This window comes from Aquarana catesbeiana, linkage group LG02 (assembly GCF_042186555.1).
Source record: "Aquarana catesbeiana isolate 2022-GZ linkage group LG02, ASM4218655v1, whole genome shotgun sequence".
Lineage (NCBI taxonomy): Eukaryota > Metazoa > Chordata > Amphibia > Anura > Ranidae > Aquarana > Aquarana catesbeiana.
This window is the reverse complement of record NC_133325.1, coordinates 341,042,765-341,066,665: the sequence shown is the minus strand read 5'-3', so window position 1 is coordinate 341,066,665 and position 23,901 is coordinate 341,042,765. Positions and strand designations below refer to the sequence as shown.

Here is a 23,901-nt window from a genome sequence, read left to right as displayed (position 1 = left end):
TTGCTGGGCCATGCGTTCCAGATTTAGTCAACCAACATCAAGGCATTAGCAGTGAAAGGAACCAGATATCCCGTTGTGGCAAGAGCCCTCTCTTCCCATGTCTTGGAAGGTTCTCATGACAGGTGCCAGACTGTTGGGCTAGGGGTAAATTTTGCATACCCCATCCGAGCAGAGGACTTGGTCGTCAGAGAAATCCCCTCTCCCATAAACATCTTGGAGCTTGAGGTGATTTGGCTGTCCCTTCTGCATTAGAGCCAACCGGTTGCTGGGCCATGCGTTCCAGATTTAGTCAACCAACATCAAGGCATTAGCAGTGAAAGGAACCAGATATCCCGTTGTGGCAAGAGAGGTAACGTGGATCCTGTGCTGAGCAAAACTGCAAATGGCAGGCACATTTCCTCATCTGCATAATAGAGAGTGGTCTCTACACCCATGGCATTCCAGGACCTGCATTACAGGTGTGGGTTTCTGGAAGTATACCTTCTGGCCTCCAGGCTCAATGAGTTTTGCACCCGGGTGCAGGGTAGAAGCATTAGATGCTCTGATGGCCCTGGGGGATCAATAAACCCTGATTGATGCCTTCCCACCTCTGAACTTTCTTCCTCCCCTGGTCAGCAGGATTGAGTTGCAGGGCACTCCAGTGATCCTTATTTATCCAGATTGGCCCAGATGTATGTGGCATACCAGCTGTGTAGGACTTTTAGCAGCTGCAACCTGGGCCCTGCCAGACTGTCCAGATCTACTCTCCCAAATGACAATTTGCCATCCTGTTTCTCCTCGCCTGAAATTTCTTTCTTGCTTGGCTCGAAAGATCAAGATAAAGGGCATTCCGGTGATTCTCATTTCCCCAGATTGGCCCAGGCGTATGTGTGGTATGCTGACCTGGCAAGTCAGATGGCAGGGACACTGCTCATCAAATGGAAATTTTCTTCCATGGTCTGGATATGGTTTTTGTAGAGCAGCCACCTGGCCTTCTGTTCACACTTTCTGTAAGTTCTGCCCGGTGGACGTTTAGCGCCTCATCTGAAACTCAGTTGTAAAGTCTTTCAGGTGGCTCTTTGTTCTCCAGGTAGTCCCCATTTTTCTGTTATTTTACATTGGATTTGTTAGCAACTGTTTGCAGTGTTGCCCACCCCTCAGGTGGACTGCTTTTGGATGTCCATAAGGTTAGAGACTTACTCTGTACTCACATTTTTGTGGAGTCTATGGAGGGACACAGATGACAGGTGCCATCCCTCTGTATTTAAAGAGCATGTTCTTGGTACTGCTTTGCTACAAAACTGAGGCATGCTGGTAGTAGGAGGGATTGACTGGCCTACCATTATTTTGTTTTGTCATCCCACATTGTAAAGTTTGGGAGCTGGCAACTCATCAGCAGACCTGGACATTGACACGTGTGGAGTTGGGGAACCTGCATGCAGCAGTGACCATCAGTAGGTTGCTATTTGCATACTAGTTTTGGAATACCCTAATCTGGTACTGGAGGGACAACTACTAATATTGTCAGTGTGGGACTTTTCTGCCTATAAGTTTACTTTTTATCTTCTATTGGTGCAAATTAATGGGACAAGTTGTTGAAATAGTATGCTTTTTTATTTGAATTACAGAAGAGTTCTTTGAAGGGTAATGAGATTTCACCAGCCAAACGTGAAAGAACCTATTGCTGCAAACGCGCCGAACACCAGAGCAAGAAAATGTCACTTTCTCCTTGTTCAACTGACCCATCTAGCTCTTCCACTGAGTCGTTTACAGACCGCACTTTAACCTGCACTTTCGAATCACCAGGTAGAAAAAACGTTACTAGACAGAAAATTAAAGAGACAGCTGAAGAAAATAAAAAATCTTCTGATGATGGATGTTCTTCAGATACCCAGAGATTCCGTTCACAGTCTGGTGCTTACAGCAGAACAAGAAGTAAAATATTATTTGCTACCAATGACAGTGTGGAAGCACCTCCAAGTAAGTTATTTGTACAATGTTTTGCTAAAATTTTGGATTTCCCCTCACTTTTTATCTCTGACAGTGGTCACCAGGACAGATAGAGATGGTGAATCACGTTAGCAAGGACACAACCCCTACCTCACTCCATCAAAAACTTAAAAAAAAAAAAAAAAAAAAAAACCTTTTGTCTGTCTTTTTATATATACTTTAGCTCATTTACTTATGAGTTATTATTTACCTGCTGGTAAAAGAGAATTGCAAAGTTAGCACCAGTAATGACTAGCTGATTGCATAGCTGTCAGTACAGTTTCTTCCTGGCTGTGAAAATGTTATGCTGGCCATACACTATACGAAAAACCGGCCGAACCCATTTTCGGAAATAGGAACATTCGGCCGTGAGAGCAAACAATAGTGCCATCATGTAATGACCGATAAATCGTTCAGTGGACATAAATGAATCCATTTTTTTTCTGTTTTCTTTACATATACCTAGTGCAAACAGTTCGGACGGCAAACGCAATAAATTTTCAATATATCTTCGTTCGGCAGAAAATTTACAAACTTGTCCTTTTTTTCGGCTCAAAAACGTCCCACCGATTTTCGATTTTTGTGCCCATTAACTGTCCAAATGACCGAATTTCAGACGTTTTTTCAAATAGTGTATGGCCAGCATAAATGTTGTGATTGTTACCTGCAGTATTATCTGTGTTGGTTGTGAGCTGCAGTGGTATCCATGTTCATTGCTGCCAGTTACTTCACAGCAGCTGAGAGCAAGTACATGGAAAAAGGAATAGCAATTTTTTGGAAAATAGAAACAAAACCGTACAGTTAGCCCAATTTTTTTTGTATAATGTGAAAGATGTTACGTCGAGTAAATAGATACCCAATATGTCATGCTTTAAAATTGTGCACGCTCGTACGGTACTTAAAATATCAATAGGGGACACTTTCAAACTTTTGACAGGTTACCTGTTTAGAGTTACAGAGGAGGTCTAGTGCTAGAATTATTGCTCTCATGCTAACGATCGCGGCGATACCTCACATGTGTGGTGTTTTTTTGTTTTTTTTTTAAAAAGAACATGTTTATTGTTGAAAAATTAAGTCAGCGTACAATTATGATACATGTCTTGCAAACACATGAGGGGGTATTACCTGCCAGGCATACGGGTGTATGGGTAAGTTATACATTGTACAAATATACAGATACTGATATGGTTACAGATATCATAGCGTAAATTTCCTCCCCATATATTCCTGGTTATTAAACCTAGTTTATAGCATTTAATGGGGGTTATAGCTTGGCCCTTTATAACGTTATATCCCAGGGTGGTCATGGATGGCTCATTAGACTTTTAGATTACATCCAGATTAATTAGTGCAAGTATTAACATTGTTCAACCATTTGTCCCATATTTTATGGTACTTGTTTGGGCAACCCCTATGTTTGTACATAGCCTTTTTGTATGGTAGTGACGCATTCACCTCCCTAATTCAGATCTGTATGGTGGGAGAGTCTGTACCCATCCAATGCCTAGCAACTACTTTTCTAGCGTAAAATATTGATTCACTGAGGAATGTAATTGTGGGTCTATCCTTGATGGTATCAGGTAACAGTTCAAGAAGACATAACTTGGGGATCTAGCTGGATCGGTGATCCCATGTGATCGTGAAGGAATTTTATAATCTGTACCCAGTAACTTTGTATCTCCGGGCACAGCCATATTAAATGGTAAAATGTGCATGGGTTACTAGAGCATCTTGGGCAATTTAGGTTCTATTGTGAGGAGAATTTGGCAATTCTAGCTGGTGTAAGATAGGATTTATGTATTATATATAATTGGGTCAGGCGTTCTGAAATTTTAGGTGATGTTTTTTTAACGTTCTCTAATATATCTTCCCAGTCAGAATTATCTATAGGTCCTACGTCATTTTCCCATCTAGTCCTTGCATTGTCTGTAATCCTAGCTACCGGCTTGGTACGTAGGGTGGCGTATAGAGTGGAGATAAGTTTGTCAGGGTTCGATCCTGTGATCACATCCACCAGTGTTAGTGATTGTGGATTGGGGAAGCCATTTACGAATTGTGTTTGAAGCGCGTGTTTCAATTGTATATATCTAAATTGCATATGGGGAGAGAGGTCATACTCTTCACAGATTGTTTGAAAGTTTCTTATGCCAAATATAGTGATGACCTGGAATAAGAACACTATTCCTTTAGCGGCCCAGCTAGGGGCCCCAGGCAAAGATGCCAGTTCCCTCAGTTGGGGATTGTGCCACAGTGGTGTGCGCGAGTGAAAAAAGTCAGTTCCAGTGAGTCTGACAACTCTCTCCCATATCCGCCTGTGTTGGGACAACAGCAAGTTTCGATCCTCTCTTATGTTTCATGCTACCTCCTCTAAAAAGCACTTGCAATGGGGAGTACAAGTCTTTATTGACTTTCTTGCATACTAGAATTTGATATCTTTCTTCATCTGTTTTATGGATATAGTAAAAGTGTGAAAGCTGAGCTGCTATGTAGTATGTGTATACGTCTGGTAGGGCGGCCCCTCCAGAGGAGGTTGGGTTCTTGAGTGTATTCCAGGCCAGTTTATGCCTATTAGGACCCCAAACAAAGGAATTAAGAATTTTATCAATTGTTTTAAAAGTTTTGAGGGGAATAAAAATTGGGGAGTTCCAGAGTACATAGAGGAACTTTGGCAATAGTATCATCTTAAAAAGGTTAATTCTGCCCATTACACCTAGAGGGAGTCTCGCCCAGGTTTGCGTTCGAGATTTTAAATAGGAGAAGAGCGGTTCAATATTGTTTATGGTGTATTCCAGTGGGTCTCTAGTGATTTCTACACCTAAGTATTTGATAGAGGCAACTCTTTGCAGGGGAAGAGAGGCCGCACTGCGTGTTGGAGGTGACACATCTAAAGGGAGAATCTGAGGTTTAGTCCAGTTCATACTGAGACCTGAATGTTTACCGAATTTTTCAATGGTTAGAAGGGCTGCCTGCAGAGATGGGCCAGTATCTTCTAAATAAAGAAGCATGTCATCTGCGTACAAGCTCAACGTCTCCGTCAGGGGCACATGTGTGGTTTATACACAGTTTACCTATGTGGGCAAAACTTGTGTATGCCTTTGCATGCAGGCACAGGGTGCTTTTAAATTTTTTTTTTTTCTTATTTATTTTACTTTTTATTTTTACACTGCCCCCCCCCCCCCCCTCTTTTTTTTTTGGTAACTTTTATTCCTATTACAAGGAATGTAAACATCCCTTGTAATAGAAATAAGCAGGTTGGATATAAATCAATGATTTAAAAAAAAATATATATTATATTTATTTTTTTTTTTTTATTTAAATTGATTTTTTTTATTTTTATCAAATTTATTTTAATAAAATGCTTTTGGAGTAAAAATCTATCTAAAGATAGTTTTCTTTTTAAGATACATTAATAATTTTAGTTTATTCAGCATGGAATGGACCTTAATTATGTACAATGAGGCTGTATATTCTGCAATATTTACATTTTTGGTAAACTCATTCAATGAACGCAAGCTGAGATAACATGCACTGCATTGATGCATTCACACAATTTCACAGTAACCATGAGATAAAACAAAGTTCAGGAATATTCCTTTATCCCATACAGACTGTATGATTAAATCGGTTCTGATATCGCTGTTTTACTATCCTGACAGCTTATTATTCTAAATAGGAAACCTACATTTTGTTTGCAAATATAACGATTCTAACTACCAGCAAGAATAGGTCCTTACATTTTTAAAGTGCACCTGTCATTTCAGTTACAACATGGCAGCGCCTGTTAGCGGGCATCCACTCACCTGCTGCCGCCACGTTCCCCACCTTGTTGTGTCACTGCCGCATCACCAGCCATCCCATTTAAGTGAATGGGACTGTCGGTGCGTCAACAGCAGGTCAGAGGAGAAGCCCCTGCAGGACAGAAACGACAGTTGCTCTTTGAAATAATTTTGATTGAAAATAATTTTTAATCGAGTTGATTTAAATCAAGCCTTTTTACTAGTGATTTAAATTGTGATTTAAATCGACTTGATTTAAATCAAATCCACCCTGGAAATAAGCATGACAGGTCCTCTTTATTGAGAGATCTGAGGTTTGAAAAAACCCGATATATTTTACTTTCTGCTATAAAATGTCCCATAATTTAAAAAAAAAAAATATATAATTTCTTCATAAATTTAGGCCAATATGTATTGTGCTACATATTCTTGGTAAACAAAAATGCCAATAAGTGTGTATTGATTGGTTTGCGCAAAAGTTATAGCGCCTACAAACTATGGTGTGTGTATACATACTGGAATTTTTATTTTTATTTTTTTATACTAGTATTAGCGGAGATCAGTGACTTATAGCAGGACTGTGATATTGTGGCGGACAGTCTGACACTGACACTTTGTGGGAACCATTGACAATACAGTGATCAGTGCTAAAAATATGCACTGTCACTGTACTAATGACACTGGCTGGGAAGAGGTTGAACATCTAGGGCGATGAAAGGGTTAACTTATGCCTAACCTGTGTTTGTGTTTACTATGTGTGTTGCCTTTACTAAGGGAAGTGATGGATTTTATTCTCTGCTTTGCAGGGACATAAAATCCATCACTTTCCCCCCTCAGAATGGAACTCTGCCTTGTTTACATAGGCAGAGCTCCGTTCTGTGTCTCTGCCCGACATCTATCAAACTGCTGATTGGTTTGTGCTGTGTCAAATCACAGTGCGACGGTGCACCTCCTATCCAGGAGTGCAGGATCACGTACTAGGTACGTGATCCAGCGCACAGCGGCTGCCCTTCCACAGTATATGTACAGTGGGCGGTCCACAAGCAATTAATAGCACTTTGCACTGACCATGTGTCAGGTTGATATCCACAGTGATTTCTTGTTCTAAAAACAGCATTTGATCATTCACTTTTTTTTTCTCCTTAAGTTGTACTGTCCAGTGATGAAGACGAGGCTGCTCAGAAAGAAACAAAACCAGGCTGTTCACATACTGTGAAGAAAACATCAGAGCAGAGAAAGAACCCATGTCCTACTAAAGATGCAGAGCCAATGGTATGTGATTTAATATCAATCTATATATCAATTCTATAGGCAGAGCATACCTTATGATAATGTGTCCGCTAGTGTTGGATAAGTTAAAGAGGAGCTCCACCCAAAAGGGGAAATTCTGCTTTAAGGCCTCCTCCCCAGCTCCTGTTTGTAAAATGGAGGTTGTGGGGAGGAGGCGGGTAACGATTTTGACAGGTACCCGCTCCCATCTCCATTCTGGTCACCTTAGGCTATCGGTAGCAGAAGTTCTCCTTCCGAAGTCTTCTCGGACACATGACAGGTCCCAGAAGACTTCGGGAGCAGTCACAGAATGCAGTGCCTGCTCCGGCAGTGCAGCCAGAAGCTGTCACAGCTGGGTGCCCATAGTGAAGATGTCGGTATGTATTCCTATCTTTGTGCATTGTCTGTGTTTTCTGTGGATCTATCGTGTTTCCCTGAAAATTCACCCGGGTCTTGTATTGATTTTGGCAACAAAAGACCCAGTAGGGCTTATTTTCTCCATCTCCCTCCCTGCCTGTCAGGCCAGTGGAACTGAGTAAAAGTGGGTGTAAAAAATACCAAAATGCACCATCTTACACCATGCAAACCGTGCATTTCTCTGCAATCTGCGATGAATGCCCTGTTACAGTGCCGTGACCCACCGATCCTCTTTCCGCACTGACGTTCATTTTCTGGTGCAGTCCAGGGCACGCTCCGAGCATTGCAGAGGGAGGGGGGCCCGAGATCCCCCGCTGTCAGAAGAGGCGGAGAGGAGAGCAGCGGGGATCAGCTAAACGCTGCTCGGCGCTTACATGGCCCGCCGGAGTTTCCTTCACCACTCTGAGCACTGCAGAAGGGGGGGGCAGATCCCCTGCTGACAGCTGGGAGAAGAGGAGGAGATCAGTGGGGGATAGGCTGAGCACCAAGCGGCGCCGAACAGAAAGAATTAAATCACACATACAATCACAGCAACAAATGGTACACAGTTCACAGTATATACGGTAACACTGCAATAAAGTGCATTTTAGGATTTTACAACACTTTTAAACTAAGGCTTATTTTTTGGGGTAGGGCTTATATTGCAGCCCTCCCTGAAAATCACAGTAGGGCTTATTTTCAGGGTAGGTCTTCTTTTCAGGGAAATACAGTATTATCATTTTGTTGCATTTAGACGGTATACTAGACTGAATCTTCTGTGTAGTGGTTTGCGTGTCCAGATCCTTTTTCTTTAATGGAAGCCTCACTATGTTTCCATATCCACTACTCCTGTTTGGCATGGCATGTTTTATTTTCTAGTAGTGTTAGCCTTGGGGTTCTCACCATCATTCCTCCTCTGCAACTATTCATATATCTGAGTACTCGGGTTTCTTCTGGTTGTGGAGTATTGATTTAAATTGCATACATTTGTATGTATTCCTATCTTTGTGCACTGTCTGTGTTTTCTGTGAATCTGTTGTCTTTTCTTGAGTGCTATTCACACTCCTACAATTGTCTGCTTTTTGCACACATGGGATGTTTGGTCTTGGGTAGTATTTTTGTGGCTATTTGGTAATTTGTCAATTGTTACTATGTTGTCCTAGCATGTCCTCACATTATTAATTATGGGTGTTCCATGCCTGCCTGGTGTTTGCCATGCGCAGTGGTGGCCATTATGTAGGAGCTATATTTGGATAAATTGATTTAAGCTAGGATTTTGTATATTCCCCCTTTTTGATGGACTATTGTGACTTGCTCTTTTTTATGATCTCTCTTTGACCTCTACCTTGTTACATAGTTACATAGTAGGTGAGGTTGAAAAAAGACACAAGTCCAACCTATGTGTGTGATTATGTGTCAGTATTACATTATATATCCCTGTATGTTGCGGTCATTCAGGTGATTATCTAATAGTTTCTTGAAGCTATCAATGCTCCCTGCTGTGACCACCGCCTGTGGAAGGGAACTCCACATCCTTGCCGCTCTTACAGTAAAGAACCCTCTACGTAGTTTAAGGTTAAACCTCTTTTCTTCTAATTGTAATGAGTGGCCACGAGTCTTATTAAACTCTCTTCTGCGAAAAAGTTTTATCCCTATTGTGGGGTCACCAGTACAGTATTTGTAAATTGAAATCATATCCCCTCTCAAGCGTCTCTTCTCCAGAGAGAATAAGTTCAGTGCTTGCAACCTTTCCTCATAACTAAGATCCTCCAGACCCTTTATTAGCTTTGTTGCCCTTCTTTGTACTCGCTCCATTTCCAGTACATCCTTCCTGAGGACTGGTGCCCAGAACTGGACAGCATACTCCAGGTGCAGCCGGACCAGAGCCTTGTAGAGTGGGAGAATTATCGTTTTATCTCTTGCGTTGATCCCCCTTTTAATGCATGCCAATATTATGTTTGCTTTATTAGCAGCAGCTTGGCATTGCATATCATCATCTACTAGGACCCCCAGGTCCTTTTCCATCCTAGATTCCCCCAGAGGTTCTCCCCCCAGTGTATAGATTGCATTCATATTTTTGCCACCCAAATGCATTATTTTACATATTTCTACATTGAACCTCATTTGCCATGTAGTCGCCCACCCCATTAATTTGTTCAGGTCTTTTTGCAAGGTTTCCACATCCTGCGGAGAAGTTATTGCCCTGCTTAGCTTAGTATCGTCTGCAAATACAGAGATTGAACTGTTTATCCCATCCTCCAGGTCGTTTATAAACAAATTAAATAGGATTGGTCCCAGCACAGAACCCTGGGGAACCCCACTACCCACCTCTGACCATTCCGAGTACTCCCCATTTATCACCACCCTCTGAACTCGCCCTTGTAGCCAGTTTTCAATCCATGTACTCACCCTATGGTCCATGCCAACGGACCTTATTTTGTACAGTAAACGTTTATGGGGAACTGTGTCAAATGCTTTTGCAAAATCCAGATACACCATGTCTACGGGCCTTCCTTTATCTAGATGACAACTCACCTCCTCATAGAAGGTTAATTGATTGGTTTGGCAAGAACGATTCTTCATGAATCCATGCTGATTACTGCTAATGATATCGTTCTTATTACTAAAATCTTGTATATAGTCCCTTATCATCCCCTCCAAGAGTTTACATACTATTGATGTTAGGCTAACTGGTCTGTAATTCCCAGGGATGTATTTTGGGCCCTTTTTAAATATTGGTGCTACATTGGCTTTTCTCCAATCAGCTGGTACCATTCCAGTCAGTAGACTGTCTGTAAAAATTAGGAACAACGGTCTGGCAATCACTTGACTGAGTTCCCTAAGTACCCTCGGATGCAAGCCATCTGGTCCCGGTGATTTATTAATGTTAAGTTTCTAAAGTCTCAAGTTTTTTTTGCTCTCCTCCGCTATGTGTCTTTCATGTTCTATCTTAGCCGTCCTAATTGCACCCTTACATTTCTTATTGCATTCTTTATAAAGTCTGAATGCTGAGGATGATCCCTCAACCTTGTATTTTTTGAAGGCCTTCTCCTTTGCTTTTATATGCATTTTTACATTGGAGTTAAGCCATCCAGGATTTTTGTTCGCTCTTTTAAATTTATTACCCAATGGGATACATTGGCTAATGCCCTTATTTAATATGCTCTTAAAACAAACCCATCTCTCCTCCGTATTCTTTGTTCCTAATATTTTATCCCAATTTATGCCTTTTAGCAAGGTTTGTAGTTTAGGGAAGATGGCTCTTTTGAAATTCAGTGTCTTTGTGTTCCCTTTATGTTTCCTATTTGTGTGATTTATACTGAAACTAATTGACCTGTGATTGCTGTTACCTAAATTGCCCCGTATTTCCACATCCGTGATCAGGTCTGTATTGTTGGTAATCAGTAGATCCAGTACTGTTTTATATCTAGTTGGTGCGTCTACCATCTGACCCATAAAATTGTCCTGCAAGACATTAAGGAACTGGCGAGCCTTAAATGAATGCGCGGTTCCCTCCGCCCAGTCTATGTCTGGATAATTAAAATCCCCCGTTATGATAACACTTCCCATCCTTGCTGCTAATCCAATTTGTGATAGGAGATCCGTCTCCACTTCCTCCCTCAGGTTAGGGGGCCTATAGCATACTCCCAGTATTATTTTCCCCTTCGCTTCATCCCTTTGGAGCTCTACCCATAAGGATTCCACCTCCTCTCTAGCTCCCTCAGTGATGTCATCTCTCACATTCGCTTGTACATTATTCTTGATATATAGGCATACCCCTCCCCCTTTTTTACCCTCTCTATCCTTGCGGTATAGGGTATACCCTTGAATGTTTGCCAGCCAATCATGTGAGCTGTTGAACTAGGTCTCTGAAATTCCCACAAACTCCAAATCCTCCTTGTACAACAGTATCTCTAGTTCACCCATCTTGTCCGCCATGCTCCTGGCATTGGTGAACATGCCACATAGTTTAGACTGGTCGCATATTGTCCTCGTATTGGGTGTTTCAAGATTGCAACTAGGACTTGCTACTATACTCACCTTGTGTTTTTGTGCTTTGGTTAACCTACCACCAATGCCCCCAATACTACCCTCTGGAATATCTTCCGCGCTGGCTATCTCTGTCTCTGGACCCTCCCCCTCCATCGCCTAGTTTAAAAACCCCTCTAACTTTTTGGCCATCTTAATTCCCAGCAGATCTGCGCCCTCCTCATTTAGGTGCAGTCCGTCCCTTCTATAGCCGGTTACCGACTGAGAAGTCTGCCCAGTCCTCCAGGAACCCAAACCCCTCCTTACTACACCAGCTCTTCAGCCACTTGTTTACTTCCCTAATCTCCCTCTGCCTTTCTGGTGTGGCTCGATGTACCGGTAGTATTCCTGAGAATACTACCTTGGAGGTCCTTTTCCTCAATTTAGCTCCTAAGTCCCTAAAATCGTTCTTTAGGACACTCCATCTGCCTCTGACTTTGCCATTGGTGCCAACGTGCACCATGACAGCCGGGTCTTCCCCAGCCCCTCCCAGTAATCTGTCCACAAGATCCGTGATGTAGGTGTCTAACCCTTGCACTGTGTGAGGTCATCACTAGGGGGTGTTGTTGGTGGGTAGGACTTTGGGTTTATAAGTCTGTTCACTTCCGTGTTGTAGTATCTTGAGAAAGATGGACATTGAAAGTAAACACGCTGCTGTTATTGATCTACCTCCTCTGCACGACCTGTGAGTGCCCCTAAACCAGTTTGGGATTTACAGTATATGGATTTCTTTGTGGGTGAGCACCTGGGCATTTACTTCAGAGTGCCGTGGCTACCCTTGGAACTGTTGAAAGAGTGTTGAGGTGATGGTCAGTCATTGCTTTAAAATGACAGTGGTAATAATGATTGTGGCAGGAGTGTGTATGCAGTCTTTAATATCATCTGCAATCTGTTTATGGATTGCTGGATTTCTTAATATTTTTGATTTTTTTTTCTTATTTATTTTGATAAATTGCAGATGTGACACTGGAGCACCAACAGCAGTAACATTTTGATGCTTAGGGCTATATAGTGCGGCACTAGTGCAGTTTCAAAGTTGCATGATTTCCAGAGCGACTTTGATTCTACTTTACACTGAAGTCGCATCAAAGTAGTGCAGGAACCATTTTCAATGTCGCTGTGAGTTTATAAGTCACATAAATCGGAACTGGTGCCATTGAAATCAAGGCCTGCGACTTGTCATGTGTCCAAAGTCACATGACAAGTCGCACTAGTGTGAACGGAGCCTAAAGATGATTTTTATACATTTTACATAATTATAGCATACAAAGTTAAGACTTTATGGCAACTGTGACCGTACAATACCATGTAATGGTGCAAATGGCAATTCGAGTGTAGTTTGGCAGAGGAGACTAGATCCCAGGATGATAAAAGATTTAAGTATTACCTAGGGTTCTCACCCATACAGGATGTGGGGCTCCAGGGCAAGTATCATTATTGAGAGAAAACTAACTTGTTTTCTTAGTGCTTAGGAAATTCTGGTTTGGGTCCTGGAGCTTGGAGGCTTCACTGATTGTGGTGCTGTGCATAATGCCTTTTACTTTGGGGGGGACTGTGGCTCAGGGCTCCACTAGGGAGGCAGGAGGCTCCACTCCTCCCCGGAATCTGTGTGGCTGCAATGGAGCAGTTAGGGGTGCATGTGTGCAAAAGAGAGTTAAAGCCGGAGTCCGGCGACCAATCTTCTTCTTCTTTTTTTTTTTTTTTTTTTAAGGTCATTGAGACACTTTGCTATCCCAAAATAATACTCAGTTTAGGTGTATATTTCCGCCTCTGTCTGTTTTCGTACTGAAGAATAACTTAAAAAATGTGATGCTGGCTGTTTCCATCTTGCTTGTGGGCATGTGAAGCCCGCAAGCATTGATTTCCTGGATGCGGTGAATGCTGTTCATTCACAGCTTGTTCACACGCATGATCATTGTTTCCGCACTGAATCTTGGGAAGCCTGACACTAAGCTCCCAGGAGACAGTGCGGCGCCGGGGAAAGGCAATAAACACGCCTACTCCCATGGCAGGAGAGACAGGAAGTGTCACAATAAAATACAATATAAAAGGTAATTACAGCGAAAAAATTTTTTTCGTGCAGCATTTGAACATCTATCCAATTAACTGAAGGGGGTAAGATATTAAGTTAAAAATTTGAGTGGAACCCCGCTTTAAGTATTGTCTGGAGAAATGAACAAGGACCTAAGCCTGTGGGCCAGAGCAACAGTGCTTCAAGGTCATTCAGGTGGCTGATCATGTGTTTTTTTTATTTGCTTGCTTTATAAAAGAAAATTCAATTTAAAGTGGTTGTAAAGTCACAATAAACTCCCATGACAGGTTCTCTTTAGGGGCAATAGTAATGGCAGTGGGTTTGTTTTTTCAGCAATATAATCTCTAAATACCCTTTCCCAGCAGTGCTTTTGTGCAGTCACATGATTTTCTTGGGTCTTCTTCCCAAGCAGAAAGACTCAGGTGGGAGGGGCTCACATTCCTCTTCTGGGTTAGTTTTTTGGGAGAGGAGGGGCTTCAGACCATGGAAATGACAGGAAGGGAGGGGGAGAGAAAGGTTGCTGAGAGCTATAGAAAGTCAGATAATGAAAAGAGATAATGGAAAGTCAGTTTACTGACAGGAACAGGCATGATCAACCAGGTATTATAATATATGGAAAAGGATAAATAACATTGCAAATTTTTGCTAGCCCAAAAATAATAAAGAAAGGAAAGATCAAAGGAAGGATTGATTGGTCAATTGCAAGAAGGATCAAAGGAAAGCATGATCAGTCGATGATCGCAGGAAGGATCAGGCATTTTTTTTTCTGCAAAAACGCTGCTGGCTTATACTAGGAGAGTTAAATAAACGTTCTGTGTGCGTGAGGCCTAACATGTAGAAGAGAAGTGTTAGAATTGGCCTGGGTGGAAACTGCTTAACAAAGAGGAGGAGAGGAGTAGCTTCAGTGGAATAGCATTGCTCTACCTAGGCAGGAGGAGGAGTAGGGGGTGCGGATGGAGAGGAGGAGATCGGCTCTCACACAGACTACGGAAGAGGCAGGGAGAGGGAGAGATGCTGAGACGATGAGGAGAGCGCAGGATGACGGAGGCACGTAAACTGACCACGCTATCAGAGATCAGCAGCCATGATAAACGTTGTCAGTTTACAGAGGGGGAGGCAGGAACAGGCAGGATCGGCCAGGTATTGTACAGCATAGAAAGGGACAATTGACATGGCAAAAGTACTGTGCTATATCTCGTGCCTTAAAGGGACAGGAGGTTTTTTGTATGTATGTTCTTACTCAAAAAGGACCTTTTACTGCTCTCCTCCAAATCTCTGCATTCATTTTTTGCGACTTCCTGTTAGAGGATGGCTGCTTATTCCAAACAAATGGAAGTGACGGGAAAATATGAGGTTCAGGAGCTCAAAGACATTACAAGAAGGCAGAAATACATAGTAAGAAACAATAATATAAAAAATGGATTACGGGTCCATTAGGTAGAGGATACGTATGAATTATTTTTGGAAAATATGGGTATTGTTTAGTGGTATTTTAAGTAGAGGTCATTTAAACACAGCACACACCAGACAAATTGAAGGTCAGTTTAGGTCAAATCAGGGATAGCAGAGGTAGATGCAAACCAAGGGAAGCAGATCTGGTTATAATCTGTCAACAATTAGAATTATTAATTATTATTACTTGATTTGATTGTAGCCGTATTAGTGCAATTGTGACAGAGAAAATTGAGTACTGTCCGTGATACTTTTTTTATTTGCACTAACATACAATTTTTCAGGACAAGCTTTCGGGGTATGTCCCCTTCTTCAAGGTCCAAGCAGTACTGATTCACAAATTTTTAAGCAGAATGTTAAAGAAGAAGAAAAAAAGAAAAAAAAAAAAGAAAACCAAACACATACAAATCAATGGTAATAAAGATAGCAGCAGAGTTAGTGAGATAAGACAGAGGGAGAGCTAGGGGGGAAGACAGTTTATGCACACCTGTGGGACATCATTTCTCACAATCGGACCACACCATAGAAGACCTCAATGTTTTAGTCCTTAAAGGGAATTTCTGAACTATCCAGGAAAGGAAAACGTTTGAACTAAGAATGATACTTCTTTTTGACACGAAGAATAATGGCCTGAATTTAGATATTGGTTTCCTTACACATTATGCTAAAGTTTTACGACCGCTCTGTGATTAGTATCCCCCCCCCTGCATTCCCCCCTAGCTCTCCCACTGTCTTATCTCACTAACTCTGCTGCTATCTTTATTACCATTGATTTGTATGTGTTTGGTTTTCTTTTTTTTTTTTTTTTTTTTTCTTTTTTTCTTCTTCTTTAACATTCTGCTTAAAAATTTGTGAATCAGTACTGCTTGGACCTTGAAGAAGGGGACATACCCCGAAAGCTTGTCCTGAAAAATTGTATGTTAGTGCAAATAAAAAAAGTATCACGGACAGTACTCAATTTTCTCTAATTATTATTAATAATAATTGGTCAACAATGTTATAAAGTAAGATTATTCAAGAAAAAAAACAGATCAGTCTGTTTTTCCACTTCCCTTTAGTTGGGTTTTTTTTTGCTATTTAACAGAATAAATACAGCTTGGTTCTATATATCCACCTCTGCACTGATCAGTGATTTTATCTTGCAGGAGCACTCTGGAATTGTGGAAGATGCTATTAGTGCACCAGAACAGTCAGATAGCCCTGTTCTGCAGTTAAAATTACTCTACATCTACTATGGCAAAAAGAAAGGAAGGGCAACTGAATCAGCTAAGGTAATGTAAAGTTTGTATTTTTGTCATTAACATTACGATTCATTTTCAAAGGAACTCCTATTGTGTTTTTGAATGGTTCAATATTCTTTCCTGCTACCCGTGTCACCAAACCTCCGATCCTGGGAAATCCTCTGCTGAAGTCTGCAGGGAAACTGACTCTTTTGGAGTGTTCATCTCCTGGCTTCCCCGTCTCCCACCACAAGACAGAGTGAAGACAACGAGGTCAGCAGAAGGAACTAGTGAGAGCTTGCGGGTACTTAGGAAATCAACACTATTAGAAATGTTGGTTTCCCTGCAAGCTTTAGTAGATTTCCCATAATTGACAACCCATTATGTCGATATGCCACACACAGAAAAGTGGATTAAGTTGACATTTAAGATATGATTGTAACCTATGATCATAAGTTATCAATTGCACCTCTGTTTCAACCATGCAATCTCATAATCTGATCAATTGAAATAGATCATATTTATGAACAAAGTATCTCAGTGCTTCTGATCAATATTTTATAATCCCGACTGATCATCCCTCTGAATAAGCCCTAAGGGACCAAAAACATATGATTCTGCCAGATTCGCTCAGAATACAGGGTTTATGAATGCGTTTTGCTCAGGATGCAAGAATGCGTTTTGCTCAGAATGCAGGGTTCAGGAATGCGTTGTGCTCAGAATGCAGGGTGCAGGAATGCGTTTTGCTCAGAATGCAGGGTGCAGGAATGCATTTTGCTCAGAATGCAGGGTGCAGGAATGCATTTTGCTCAGAATGCAGGGTGCAGGAATGCATTTTGCTCAGAATGCAGGGTGCAGGAATGCGTTGTGCTCAGTATGCAGGGTGCAGGAATGCGTTGTGCTCAGTATGCAGGGTGCAGGAATGCGTTGTGCTCAGTATGCAGGGTGCAGGAATGCGTTGTGCTCAGTATGCAGGGTGCAGGAATGCGTTGTGCTCAGTATGCAGGGTGCAGGAATGCGTTGTGCTCAGTATGCAGGGTGCAGGAATGCGTTGTGCTCAGGATGCAGGGTGCAGGAATGCGTTGTGCTCAGAATGCAGGGTGTAGGAATGCATTGTGCTCAGAATGCAGGGGTAGGAATGCATTGTGCTCAGAATGCAGGGGTAGGAATGCATTGTGCTCAGAATGCAGGGTGTGGGAATGCGTTGTGCTCAGAATGCAGGGTGTAGGAGGAATGCATTGTGCTCAGAATACAGGGTTTATGAATGCGTTTTGCTCAGGATGCAGGGTGTAGGAGGAATGCATTGTGCTCAGAATGCAGGGTGCAGGAATGCGTTTTGCTCAGGATGCAAGAATGCGTTTTGCTCAGAATGCAGGGGGTAGGAATGCGTTGTGCTCAGAATGCAGGGTGTGGGAATGCGTTGTGCTCAGAATGCAGGGTGTAGGAGGAATGCATTGTGCTCAGAATACAGGGTTTATGAATGCGTTTTGCTCAGGATGCAAGAATGCGTTTTTTTCAGAATGCAGGGTGTGGGAATGCGTTGTGCTCAGAATGCAGGGTGTAGGAGGAATGCATTGTGCTCAGAATGCAGGGTGCAGGAATGCGTTTTGCTCAGAATGCAGGGTGCAGGAATGCGTTTTGCTCAGAATGCAGGGTGCAGGAATGTGTTTTGCTCAGAATGCAGGGTGCAGGAATGCATTTTGCTCAGAATGCAGGGTGCAGGAATGTGTTGTGCTCAGTATGCAGGGTGCAGGAATGTGTTGTGCTCAGGATGCAGGGTGCAGGAATGCGTTGTGCTCAGGATGCAGAGTGCAGGAATGCGTTGTGCTCAGGATGCAGGGTGTAGGAATGCGTTGTGCTCAGGATGCAGGGTGTAGGAATGCGTTGTGCTCAGAATGCAGGGTGTGGGAATGCGTTGTGCTCAGAATGCAGGGTGTAGGAGGAATGCATTGTGCTCAGAATGCAGGGTGCAGGAATGCGTTTTGCTCAGAATGCAGGGTGCAGGAATGCGTTTTGCTCAGAATGCAGGTTTCAGGAATGTGCTGTGCTCAACATGCAGGGTGCTCAGAATGAGTTGTGCTCAGGATGCAGGGTGCAAGAATGTGTTTTGCTCAGAATGCAGGGTGCAGGAATGCGTTGTGCTCAGAATGCAGGGTGTAGGAATGCGTTGTGCTCAGAATGCAGGGTGCAGGAATGCGTTGTGCTCAGAATGCAGGGTGCAGGAATGCGTTGTGCTCAGAATGCAGGGTGTAGGAATGCGTTGTGCTCAGAATGCAGGGTGCAGGAATGCTTTGTGCTCAGGGTGCAAGAATGCGTTGTGCTCAGAATGCAGGGTACAAGAATGCGTTGTGCTCAAAATGCAGGTTTCAGGAACGTGCTGTGCTCAGCATGCAGGTTTCAGGAACGTGCTGTGCTCAGAATGCGTTTTGCTCAGACTACATGGTTCGGGAATGAGTTTTGCTCAGAATACAGGGTTCAGGAATGCGTTTTGCTCAGAATACAGGGTTCAGGTATGCGTTTTGCTCAGAATACAGGGATCAGGAATGCGTTTTGCTCAGAATGCACTCTGCAACATACACTGACCTACCTGACACATACACCGAGCTAGCTAGTCCCTAGCACCGGGCAGTATTGCAGGAGTCCCCGCCCTCGAGCCGCTCCTTGGGGTCCCAGATGCAGAGAAGTCAGCTAGCAGTCACTGCACCTCTCCCATGGCCATGATCTGCTCTGAGCACCGCCCCTCCCCCTTTGCTGTCAGGTCGCAGTGCATTTACCAGAGGGATGGGCTGTACCAAAGTACTCCTGGGCCAGAGGGAGCTGGAATAGGGTGCCGCAGAGAGGAATAAGTAATAAGCAAGATCACTTATCCTTTGAAGTTCCTTTTTAGGGACTGATTAGGGGAGGCTGCAACCTGATATCCTGAGCGAGGGGCTTTTCTCTATTCTGCAGAGAGGAATGCCCGAATGCCTCACCGGAGGTGTAACGGTCAGGGGGAGGCAATAAGCTGCAGCACAGACCCTCGGTATGGCAGAGGAATACATTTACACTCCCCTAAATGTCTCACAAGTGACTGCCTGGCTGGAGAATTCCCCCCTTATCCTGGCAGGGTGCTGCATGCCCACGGAGATGGCTCAGCGTGCCACGCGTTCGCCATCACTGCCATAGACTGTGCAAATTTTTTCCTGCAACCAGACCGTGCTGATGGGGGAATTCCTCCTGCTGAGCAATTGTCTGCTGAGGGGGAAACTGCCCCCCGACGAGAGAAGACTGTTTATTGCTAATGGCTATAGCAGCCACTAGAGATAATCGCAAGTGAATCTGGCAGGCTGCTTGAACCCAAGCTAATCGATCAGCCTGCCCACACAGTTCGAATCCTAGTCAGCTCCTGCTGAACTAAAGCCTGCCAGCTTCAATAATCAATTGGCTCCTTTCTGTGCAAGACACAATGACTGCTGAAGCTGCAGGTTTGTCTATAAGTACATGTGATCAGTGCAATTGGCTGTCATAGTGATCACATGATTAGGAACCATGCTGTTTCTTGATAGATAGCACACATCAGTTGCTGTTCATCACAACGCAGGCTCAAATCAAGGAGTATGCAGAGATGCCAAGGAAAAGAAAAAAAATAATGGACTGACCATTTAAGTTTTTGTATACTATGCTGTTCATTTTTTTTTCTTCAAAACCGTGCTCTAAGTTTCTTTTCTTATTTTAAATTTTACAGTTTACTGCAACATCTATTGAAATTCCTTTAAAAGGCAAGTACTAAGTTTATCTTTACTTAAAAAAAGCTAAAAGCTGTTTGTGTGCAAAATAGAATTTGCTGTGTCCATGCATGAAAACACAATTTCCAGTTAGCAGGAGAGCAGGAAGTTGTACACTGGTGATGTCAGATCACATCCAGCTTTATTCAGGCCGGACAAAGCACATTACAGCCCCGCCTAGGACTTTGACAGTCTTAGACGGGGTTGCGGTGTGCTTTGTCCACGTTTTAAAATTGGACGTGATTTCACATCAACAGTGTGTGACTTCCTGCTTTTCCTGCTGAGTTTGTAGAGCATAGTTGGGCTCCTTGGGGCATCACCTAGAGTTCCAGAGGCAAGGTGTTCTAATACAAGCTTTGAGCAGTGAAATCTTTCTAAATGTCTACAATTTCCAGTTATCTAATAATTATGTTGCAGTTGTCTCTTCTTGAAAAAATTTCTACTTCTGTAAGAAAATGCTGCAGTAGTGAAGCGTGGACAACACTCGACTCTGAGCAAGATTTAGAAGCTTTAGAATATTTTAGCAGTACGATTAAATGGAAAAATCTGCTTGCTGCCAGTCGGCTTGTTCACTTCCATTACAAATCTAAAAAAAATAAGGGGTTTATTCTTTAAGTATAGTGGGCAGGGCCAAGCATATCTGTGCTTTTTGCCTCTTGGAACCATTTGTTTCAAACTTTATTCAGCTGTTTTAGGCTTGTAGGCCATTGTTACTGTAATGTTTGGAAAACCATGGCTTTTGTGAAGTAGAGCACGAGACCACCAAGATACTGCCCCTTGTCACAGCACCCAGTGAGCTGGTATTGAGAGACATAAACTCTTGTTGGAAGAATGAAGCAATGCTACAGGAAAATCTGCATAAATAACGTTTTCTGAGACTTGTCGGCTCTGTATCAACCAACTTTAAAGGGAGCATGTTAGAAATGCAAAATGGAAGCTGCAACTCATTTTTAAAAGTGTCACCGGGTTTATTTTCTCTTCACTAATGTGTCAATGTCCTGTAACCAGAACTTGTACAGTAAATTGACCTTCTTCTGATATACACATAATTGTTCCAAATCTGTAACTGATCAGTTAGTGGCAAAGAATGACAGTGCTGGAGCATATGCTTTCAAAAACTATGGTGTATTTTAATTACATGGCTTAAAGCTTAAAAGATAATTATTGCTGCTGATGTTTAGTAAATATTTGAGCAGTAAGGGGAGAATAATAATTGAAGGATAATAAGAGTGGATTTAAAAACCCACATGAAGCAGCTCTGTCCTTGGCTTCACTGAAAGTCCGCTGACATCCGCCACCATCCAATCCTGCCCACAAAATCCAGATGGATGGTGGTCCTATTTTCCATCCATCTGTTGGATAGGATCGGGTGAAAACAGACAGGCGGTCCGTTTCCACCCGATTTCCCAATAGAGGAGAGCGGGCCTCTGTTCGTGTCCACTCCACACAACGGAGCGGACAGGGCCTGTCATCTGCCTGTTCAGCGGGGTTTAGCTGAGCGATCCCCTGCTGAGCAAGTGGGAGGCGCCCGTGTGAAAGGGGCCTTAAGCTATAGTAGCAATATTGCTGAAAAGTAAATGGGCCTTACATCAGTTTTGCAAAGCACTGAAACTTTGGAAATTAAAAATAGAAATGCAATACTTACCTACTATATTCAGGCCCCATTCATATTACGAGCTTTGCAAGCAGAATTGCTGCGATTCTGCCTGTGATTCCAATTCGCGACAAAAACACGATGCAGGTTTGCGTGCCATTATTGTTAATTGTACCCCAAGCGCAGTGCGATTCTGCCACGATTGTCACGCGTCACAGTAAAACGTGCGTTTAATTAAGCTTGTCACCCCAAAAGGAGCAGAAGCTTCTTTTGAGCCACAGCTACGCTTAGAACAAGCCATTGAAGTGAATGAGCTGCCCTATGTCTGACATGCAGAATCATGTGAAAATCGTGAGTGAGAACGCTCGTTCTCACTACGCAAAATGTGAACAGGGCTTAAAGCAGCGTACGCTTTTTGACAATGTCTGGTATTAGCAAAGCAAATAGCAGAACTTGGATTGTAAATCTGCAGTGACTTTTGTAATCCAGCCAACCCAGCCAGATGGCACAGCCAAATACTGAATGTTTACTGCTGTTAACATATACAGACTCATTCAGGACCAACCTCAGTTTGTGAATGTACATTGAAGGAGCAGTAGCACACTGATGCTCTTTCCTCCTGTAATGTATAATTATTACTTTGTGCAAATCAGTAAGAATTCTGATTTGTCTCAGTTTGATGACCCTAATTTCCCAGTCCAGTGCTATGGCATAAAAATTGCGGGAGGTCGATCTCAAGACTCAGATATTTCTTCCAGTATTAAAGTGATTATAAAGGTTATTCTTATCATACATCACGGGACACAGAGCCATAGTAGTTATGTGGGTTATAGGCCACCTTCAGGTGATGGACACTGACACGCCCTAAATTAAAAAGTGCACTCCGTATATAACCCCTCCCACTGGTGGGAGTACCTCAGTTTTTTTTCACCAGTGTCTAAGGTGTTGGTCACGAGTAAAGATGTGCTGTGCTGAGCTACACTGGAGCAATCCTTGCTGGGGCTAGCCATGCAGCCGGATCCATTAAAAGTGTCTTTTTGGCCGAATTGAATGGTACCCGGGCCTCGTATCTGAAGAAACGAGGTCTTGCCTGTAACGCTTCTCTTTTTAGAGAGCGGGACCCCGAGATCCAGTACTTTGGTATTAAGGCCATAAAGTTTTACTGACTGGCAGAGGTGCTATTACAGGTCCAGGATTGTGGGTTTCCTCGAGGATCCCCAGCTCCTGAAGGTTTAACGGAACCCACCGTGAAGTATGAAGATTGGGTCTGTTTACCACAGAAAACCCTGCGGTGGGAAAGGTAAGTAGAGTTTTTCTAAGAAATTTTCAAAATTTTCTTATGAATGTCTCCTTTAATTAGTAAATGTTGTCATGCCTCTGTGTCACCACTGGGGGCTGTATAGAGCACTTACGTCTCATGCTTCTCAGAGAGCCCACGATGTGTCCAGGAAACAGCAGTTTTCTCTTCCTTCGGCCAGCAGCAGACCTCAGGTAAGTCTGTCTGCCTCCCCACCAGACGCCCACCTGTGCTGTTTTTCCTTCAGGGAAAGAGTGCTCAAAAAAAAAAAAAAAAAGCGCGAACGGCATGTCGCTCAGCGGCTTCCAGGCCCCCCTCCGCCATTTCTCTCTGGTGATCCCATAGGATCGGAGCCTGCGCTCCCGAGGTAAAAGTTTTCTTTTGAAAGGGGAGGGGAAGGGCCGTAGCAAGGGGGGGGGGCTTAGCGCAGCATTGGCATCCAACGCACAGCGCGGGGAAGGTGTGCGGGGGGACACAAGAGCGAAGGTATATATATAGGTATATATATATATATATATATATATATATATATATATATATATATATATATATATATATATATATATATATATATATATATATATACACATATATATATATATATATATATATATATATATATATATATACACATACATATATATATATATATATATATATATATGTGTAATAGAACCAGCAGAGCTAGACTATTGCTCAAGCAATGCATGCATTCCTTCTGCTAGAACCTCTGCATTGTGCATCGGGCTATGGGGTCGGAAAGGAGGTTAAAATCCCCTCAAAAAAGGGCTCTAGAAAGACTATAATCACTAGGGAGCCTAGACCCATCTAAAAAAAGAGGGCATCCTCCTCTGAGAGTAATATGGCTGGTCAGAGTGAGCCATCAGGAGGGGCAAGGGTTGCAGCTGCTTTTAGCATTACAACCCCTGTTAGACTAACATTCTAACTTTGGAGCAAAAAATTGATGCTTAATGGCATCCCAGAGTGGGACTAAGCATAACATACTTGCATACTAGCTGTGAAAAGGGACACTCCCACATTTCCTCCCAATCTTCTGTATCTAGTGTAGGGAAATCGACCACCCACTTTGCCTTAAGGTTTTCA

At 42.8% G+C, this 23,901-nt stretch overlaps 1 protein-coding gene across 3 annotated transcripts in view; it reads left to right on the top strand.

Annotated features, from left to right (window-relative positions):
• The window catches only part of SENP7 (SUMO specific peptidase 7), a 122,530-nt gene that overhangs the window by 31,378 nt on the left and 67,251 nt on the right, over positions 1-23,901 (top strand). For all 3 annotated transcript variants that reach the window (XM_073614936.1, XM_073614937.1, XM_073614938.1), the window contains 4 exons: positions 1,608-1,959; positions 6,892-7,016; positions 16,068-16,193; positions 19,867-19,900. In XM_073614936.1, coding sequence (XP_073471037.1) covers positions 1,608-1,959; positions 6,892-7,016; positions 16,068-16,193; positions 19,867-19,900 — 637 coding nt within the window. The remainder of the gene's footprint in view (positions 1-1,607; positions 1,960-6,891; positions 7,017-16,067; positions 16,194-19,866; positions 19,901-23,901) is intronic.